Source organism: Halyomorpha halys, unplaced genomic scaffold, assembly GCF_000696795.3.
Source record: "Halyomorpha halys isolate HHAL.00 unplaced genomic scaffold, Hhal_1.1 Scaffold439.1, whole genome shotgun sequence".
Lineage (NCBI taxonomy): Eukaryota > Metazoa > Arthropoda > Insecta > Hemiptera > Pentatomidae > Halyomorpha > Halyomorpha halys.
The window spans coordinates 141,785-150,368 of record NW_027110938.1 but is presented as its reverse complement, the minus strand read 5'-3'; the positions used below and the strand labels follow the sequence as shown (position 1 = coordinate 150,368).

The 8,584-nt window shown below is 27.7% G+C and overlaps 1 protein-coding gene across 3 annotated transcripts in view; it reads right to left on the bottom strand.

Moving 5' to 3' along the window:
* Window positions 1-4,006: 4,006 nt before the first annotated feature.
* The window catches only part of LOC106682754 (1-acyl-sn-glycerol-3-phosphate acyltransferase alpha), a 21,494-nt gene continuing 16,916 nt past the window's right edge, over window positions 4,007-8,584 (bottom strand). For all 3 annotated transcript variants that reach the window (XM_067049060.1, XM_067049059.1, XM_067049058.1), the window contains exons 5-6: window positions 6,977-7,142; window positions 4,007-4,292 (exon numbers count right to left, since the gene is read on the bottom strand). In XM_067049060.1, coding sequence (XP_066905161.1) covers window positions 4,162-4,292; window positions 6,977-7,142 — 297 coding nt within the window. In that variant the 3' untranslated portion in view covers window positions 4,007-4,161. The remainder of the gene's footprint in view (window positions 4,293-6,976; window positions 7,143-8,584) is intronic.

Below are 8,584 nucleotides of genomic sequence, written 5' to 3'. Positions count from 1 at the left end.
AAATATATCACTTTTAACAATTACATAAACTAATTTTTTTTTTTATAAAATTAAGCAAAATTCATTACTTTTTCACATAATAAATAGAAAAAAAAATCCTAAATCATCTTGCATTTGCAGCATAATGTTTGTTATAGTTCTATTTTTACTTATTACTTCATACTGTGCCTTAAATTGGTTAAAAATGCGCTCTGTTGGATTTATTGTTCAACTGTTTCACAAAATTAAGGTGAAGTTCCTTACTATTTTAATCTACTTTTAGTACAAGAGCCCAAGAGGACAACAAAGGCAGTCATTTCATCCCAATTTTTGATTACTTTAATGAAAACTATGTATAATTACTAGTGAAAATTGACAAGTCTGCCAAGTATAGATACGGGGAATAAAAAATAGGCGACTGTTTCAAAACCTTAATAAACATTAATTTTTCATTCGGAGCTCTATATCTTAAAAACTACCAAAATTACTAGAAAATCTAAAAGAACATTTTTTAAGGAAGAGTAAATTTGCTGAAATATTAGCTCTAATTGAGCTATTTAAGTCCAATAGTTCTCGAGATATAGCCTTTTAAAAAGCATCATTTTATAAAAAATATACGGAAAGATCAGTAGTTAGTTAATTTATTTTGAGGAATCTATATCTCAGAAACTATATGACCTACAGATGTCTTTTAACACTCAAATCAAAGCTAGTTTAATGTACTATAAAGTAGTTATTACCTTTACCTTTGTAGAAATAGTAGTTTTCATGATATTTGCTAAAATAAATTGATTTAGAGTTATAAATATTGATTTATAGCCCATTAAACCAGATTTAATTTGAGTGCTAATAGACATCTGTACATTAAATAAGTTTTGAGATATAGATTTTTCAAAATAAATTCACTAACTACTGATCTTTCAATCCGTTCCATATAACATTTTTATGAAATGTTGCTTTTTAAAAAGATATTTTTCAACTACTATTGAACGTAAATAGCTCTATTAGGGTTTAAATTTTAGCACATTTACTCTATTTTAAATGATGTTCTCTTAGATTTTCTATTGCTCTTTGTAGTTTTAAAGATATATAGATCTGAATAAAAAATTAAAGTACTTAACTAATTGAAATGAAATAACTGCTTTTTTTCTCCTCTTGGGCTCTTGTACTATTAGGAGTTCAGTATATGTTACATTTAATTTTTTTTTCATTTGTTTTATAATTTATTGCAAAATTTAAATTTTTTTCTATTATAATGGCTTCCAAAAGTTTTCTTCTAAAAATATTCTTTTCTTTATATGTTATTTTGACATCTTGAAAATAAAAAAAAGGTGTCCTTTGTTGCACTAATGCTGTATGGTTATTATATTTGTTGTTATCTTTATTTTTAGTCATTACTATCCTGATAGATCCTGCTTCTGATTTATTGTCCACTCTCCATATGTTATTCCAGGGCAGTTTAGAAAGTTTATCCTGTAAATAACTCCTGTATATTTATTTTTATCTCTTTTGTGTTTCATGTTGTATAATTTACTTATTTTAATTGTAGGCTTATATCCAAATTTACATTGTGCCTATGGGTAAATGGAGAGGAAATGTGCGCAGCGGCAAACATTCTCCCACCAACCTAGGTCTGTTCCAACAACCACTTCTGAATACAGTTCTGGATAGTAAAAAGTGGTTGTTGGAACAAACCTACTGAGTTGACTCTTCTACCTTTCCTCTCCTTGACCTACTTCTGGAACTTTATAAATTTCAAAGAAATTCCTCGTATCAGTTTTTTCAAAACTATTTTTCATTAATATCACAAGATTATAATTTTTTTATAATCTTAAAATTCTTTCTTGAGACTGGCAATTTTTTACTAAATAATTCAAAACACTATCCAAATTATAGTCTCAAAACTTTTATTACTTTTACACATCCAACGTTTCGGCCATCTTCAGGGACAATCTACTACAAAAAATTTTTCATTATATGTATGATCCTACAACCAATTCAATTATTTAACATTATTATTTATAATTTACCTTACCTTAATTCAATATGAGACATATCATTTAACCATTCCAAAAACTTCATACAGGCTATTCTGCCCAGGTCAAAACATTTATATCTATGAACAACACTAAAACCATTAGGTAAACTTATTTTTTTGTTAATCAGTATATCTCACATTTGTTTAATTACCTAATAAGTCAAATATCCATTAAAAACCACAGTCAAAATTATTTCTCTTTAACCACTATTAATACACTTTTATTACAACCTTACTTGTAACCTTCCTTTACTCAGTTCAAGCATTTAAAAAATTATTTATCATAATTACATAAACAAATGTGAGATATACTGATTAACAAAAAATTAGTTTACCTAATGGTTTTAATGTTGTTCATAGATATAAATGTTTTGACCAGGGCAGAATAGCCTGTATGAAGTTTTTGGAATGGTTAAATGATATGTTTCATATTGAATTAAGGTAAGGTAAATTATAAATAATAATGTTAAATAATTGAATTGGTTGTAGGATCATACATATAATGAAAATTTTTTTGTAGTAGATTGTCCCTGAAGATGGCCGAATTGGCCGAAACGTTGGACGTGTAAAAGTAATAAAAGTTTTGAGACTATAATTTGGATAGTGTTTTGAATTATTTAGTACAAGATTATAAGTTTACCATGTCAAGTAACCTGGGTTGAGGGAAAACTATCCACTCTCAAACCAAAAACGTAATTATGAACGTATTTAAATTCATGAAAACAGAGGCTGAGAGTGGTCCAATCATGTTTCCCCTGTTATGAAAAGCCATAAATTACTGTATTTATCATAACTCAATCCCATTCTAAGACCAAATATACTGCAATTTAAAACTTAACGGTTAAACTAAGACTATCATTATAAACTACTTTATAGTCCATTAAACTAGCTTTAATATGAGTGCTAATAGAAATCTGTATGTCTAATGATTTCTGAGATATAGTTTTCCCAAAATTAATTAAAATATTACTTATTTTGTTATGAAATGTTGTTTTTTTTTTTTAAAAAACTGCATCGCAGGAACTATTGAAAGTAAATAATTCTTTTTTTTTTTTTTAATAATTTATTTATTGATATTTACAACTGTATACACAAATATACAAGTAAATTTGCTGTAGGTGACATAGTAACATGATAAAAACATGTGGAGAATCTATCCAGTGTTAGAACTCCAATAACATTTCTAGAGAAGAAGATCTCGAGGCCATCTTCTTTTCAGACGCCTAGGAGGATTATTAGGTAATGAAGGAAAAGCCAGGATAGAAACAAGTGGATTTGGGTAGTTGAGAAGTTTATTATGGAAGGAACAGTATCTGGTTCTAGCCAAATCGGCAACATATGTAATATTGAGGTCCTGATGGATGACTTGATTTGTGACAAAGTAAGGAGCATTAAGGATTTTACGAAGGATTGGATTCTGGAGGAATTTGATGGTTTAGTGGAGCCCCAAAGCTCAACTCCGTATGTCCAGATAATAATTCTTTTAGAGCTCATATTTTAGCAAATTTATTCTACTGTAAATGATGTTATATTATGTTTTCCTGTGTTGTTGGTAGTTTCAATGATATAAAGGTTCAAAAGAAAAATTAATTTTTAACGTTTTGAAACAGCTGCCATTTTCTATTCTCCCTACCTATACTTGGCAGACTCACCAATTTTGACTTGTAATTATATGCACTTTTCATTAAAGTAATCGTAAATCGGGGCGAAATTACTGACTGTTTTTCCACCGAGCTCTTGTAATATTACTCACAATGAATGAGAATAATTTTTTTTATCTTTAAATATAACAGCCTGAAGTACGATAACTTCTTACTAGAGAGCATTGTTTAGTTTTTTTTATCGAATTGATTATAAAGTATATGTAAAAAATAGTGTAGTTCAAGGTCAGACCATTCAGTAATTTAATAAATATTTTTATAAATTTTAGTGTTATACTGATCTGGTCTCTAGGGATTTTAAAAAATATATATATAAAGTACACATAAATAACAGAATATGTTACAAATTTATTTACTACTGTCTAAATAAATAAATTAAAAAATAGTAAATTTTATACCTAATTTATCACAAAAATAATATATTACATGACTGTTGTTTTGTTCATAGTTATTAATAACTATTATCATTAAAAAAAAATCACATTATGTTTCCTTATTCAAAATTTCATATTCTTTGGACATCGCTGCATAGGTTTTATCAATAAGGCTATTAATGTCGTCTACTTTGAGGCCAGCAGTAGGGATTGCAGGTAGGATACTTATCACGTTTGAACCTGTTTTAGACAATGTATTATTATTTTCAAAATAAATTTATTTTATCAGTTATTAGAATATAAATTAGTTTTTCAGAGTAATATATAATAATATAAAGTATGTCTAAATTAGACCTGGGTAAAATTTATTTGAAGGAATGATTTATTTATTAAATAAATCAAAAATTTGTATCCTTTTTTTGTCTCAACACTTTTATTTTTCACCAGTCCAACGTTTCGGCCATTCTAGCCATCTTCAAGGACATCTAAATATTTAACAGCTTATATTATATCTTCATTTTTAACACTTATAACAACAACATTATTCATCTATAATATAACATACCTTCAATTATAATTTCTTCCTCACATTAATTTAAAGTTACTTTTGCAGGCTATTCTGCCCTGCATGATAATAAAATATGAGAATGTAAAACTAAAATTGCAATGCTAAAGTTGTTAAACTGTGTATCAAATTGTTATGAGTGTATATTTATCAGGACATTAACATCTCTGAGATTAGATATAATTATATCACTAAATATCGAAATATCACTAATAAACTAGTAACAAACTTATAAAAGGGAAAAAACAAATAACTCTTTTTGAACAGAACAAAACAGAAGGCAACATTTACTGCTATAGGGCTTGACAATTCGGTTTGAGATATCAATGTATAATGTATGTACAACGAGGTAATGGAATCCGCCTTCAACACAATGGAACAGATACTATTCAAATTTCTATAGTTGCCTACATCGCCGGTCATTTTAAAACTAATAACAATTTTGAGCTGATGTTATGATACTGTTTTTTTTTATTGTCAACAATTATATCTAATCTCAGAGATGTTAATGTCCTCATAAATATACACTCATAACAATTTGATACACAGTTTAACAACTTTAGCATTGCAATTTTAGTTTAACATTCTCATATTTTATTATCATGCAGGGCAGAATAGCCTGCAAAAGAAACTTTAAATTAATGTGAGGAAGAAATTATAATTGAAGGTATGTTATATTATTGGTGAATAATGATGTTGTTATAAGTGTTAAAAATGAAGACATAATATAAGCTGTTAAATATTTAGATGTCCTTGAGGATGGCTAGAATGGCCGAAACGTTGGACTGGTGAAAAATAAAAGTGTTGAGACAAAAAAGGATACAAATTTTTGATTTATTTAATAAATAATTACCTTGTCTCAAGATATTGAAATAATATAATTAAAGGAATGATTTATGTTTGAAAAATAAATTATTATTGAAATAATTAAACTTGAATCTTATTTATTAAAGTTAATAAATAAAAATTCTATCTTTCTGAAATCAAAGAATACTATAAGCAAAGTACCAAAGACAATCATAGTCATCAAATCTCAATTATAAATGAGGCATTGGGAACCAAATCGGACCAAGCCATCTGCCACTTAAAAAAAAAAAATCTTTTATGTAGAAGATTCTATAGTTTTTTTATCAAGCTGTTAGAGATCAACTATGAAAGCAAATCCTTACAATTCTGTTATCAAGGGACTGATTTTTAAAAATTTACTTGTTCTATTAAAAAAAAAAAAAGAAATAAATAAACGGAATATGGTCCGGGAGCGGTCAAATTAAACTCAAATAGTAATATTATGTACTATTTTTATTCAAGTCAACATTTCACCCTATGTTGCAGGGCTTCTTCAGGGATAAAAAACATACAAACACTAAACACAAATACAAAAAAAAAAGTGGAAAATAAGAAGGGTATACAATGAAACGTAAAAATTAAATTAGAAAAATTAAAAGTTATAAACAATAAATGAAAACGGTAATAGTAACAGATAAAGAGAAGAAATATTTTTCATATAACATTCACAGAAATATTCATTTCTTAATCATTTATATTTATTGTATCCCATTATTTAAATTTTATTTATTCTTAATTATGAGAGATAGTTGACCGTGGAAGACGTACGAGGAGAAGATGGTTGGGATAAATTCTTTGTTTTTCTATCCATGTAAATATTAATTTTTTTTTTATTTATTTATGTTTTAAATATTTCTCCCCCTCTATTATGTATATTATTATTATCATTTATTGTTTACCTAATTTTAATATTTTTTACACTGTTTACTTTAAAATTATCTTCAAATGTGTTCTTAACTGCCATCCCCACTCCTCCCAATACAAACGGTTCACTCTGACTTTGATTTCCGTCAAAACAGGTATGAATTCTGTCTCGTTCATTTTCTTTTGGTTTTATATCTTTATCTATTACTATTACCATTTTCATTTATTGTTTATAATTTTTATGTTTCATTGTATACCCTTGTTATTTTCCACTTATTTTATTCTGTACTTATGTTAAGTGTTTTTATCTTTTTTAGCCCAGACAAAGCCCGGTAATGTGGGGCGAAACGTTGGCTCAAATAAAAATAGTACATAATATTACTATTTGAGTTTAATTTGACCGCACCCGGACCATATTCCATTTATTGTTACACACGGTCAATCAGCAATATTCCATTAAAAAAAAAAAAAAAAAATACTTTTATACTAATTTTTCACAATGTCGAATGGTCCAAACTGGTTTCAATGCCTCAATTTTTATAACTTGATAATTAATAGAATTATTAACAATCATGATCCAACTTTTCAGTTTACTAATAATAAAATATGTTTAGTGTTTGTTACTAAAAATATATTTTAGTAGTCCTACCTGTATTGAACTGAAATGTTTTATGGTCCAGAAAACTATATCTAGTGACGACTATTGGTTGAATAGGTGCCTGTGAGTTAATGGCAATATGGAAAGCACCTTTCTTGAAAGGAAGCAGGGTAGATCCACCGTGTCTTGTACCCTCAGGGAACATGCAAATTTTTGCCTGAAATTATTTAAGATGTTATTCAATGTGTTTTTGAATATATAAAAAGAGAGAGTAAAATATTATTCAAAAAAGTTGTTTTGAATAATATTTGGGGGTTGCTAAATTCACAGCATACTTATACCTGCTCAAACAATTTTTTTGTTTAGTTCTTATATATTATTTGCATAGTACAGTAACTTTATGATATATTATAGTTTTTCATGATTTTTTTTTTTATTTTATCATTATTGATCTTTTATTTCTATATTTTATTTCTTTTTAGTATTTTTTTTTCTATCCTTTTTTACTGTAATATATTCAGATTACTAGGTTAATTAATATTTTTTTAACTCACATATCCACAACAAGAAACATGTGTTTTTAAGGTTTATTTAAATACAGTTTTACTTAAACTAATTGTAAATTAAAAAGAACAATCTTACTAACAACTATAAGCCCTATTCTATCTTATTCTAATTATATCTACCTTATCCCTAAATATACATATCTATATACTTATTACTAATTTATAATCTAACCTACAATTAAAATACATACAATTGTTATCCATGTCCAAAGGTGAACAATAACGCGTATGCACTTGCACTCAGCTGGTCGTAGCAGAGAGAGAGAGAAAGATCACTTCTCAATACACAGTTTTTCAACTTAACTTAGCTCACAGAAAAACCAAAAATACACTAGACTTTAATGTCCAATATCAATGTCCATCCATTAGAAAAAACATCCAACAACAGAACATAATGATTTTTCTCTCCCTCTCTGCCCGATACCTCCCACGCATGCGCTGCCAACACCAATTCTTCTGCCTTTTCTATTACATTACTTAATATTCTTCATTGTTTTTTCTCCCATAATTTATCTATATATCTAATTATATTATCTCTCTTGACCTAATGAATCTATCCTTCCCCCTTCCCCCCAACTCTTTAACAAACATAAAATAATATTAAAATAAAATTAAAATTTTAAATAAAATAACAATATATACACAGAAAAATCTATCTTTTTTTTTGCATTCAATCAAATTAAAATTGCTTCCATTGTATCTCTATCATCTGAACCATTTTGGACAAAGTACAAGTCTAGAGCTACCGAACTCTAGATATCAATCGGAGTCAATTTTTTCATGTTTTTCTCAACAACCATCCATAATTGAGGAAAGAAGGCTTATCAAGGACAAACTATAGCATGGACAGGGGTAGAATGGGGTAGCAATATGAGGAGAACAACCACAATATTAAGCAAGTAAGTCAGCAGAATGATTTTCAGCACATTTCAAATCAAGAAAATACATAATTAATTAATTTGATAAATATATATATATATATTGGCAAATAAGCATAGTCCGCTGAAGGCGGTTTTACATTTTGTGGCTCTATAGCCGGGGGCTTACAAAGAATGTGAGGGACATTCCGGCTGGTGGTGACAACCGCTATGCC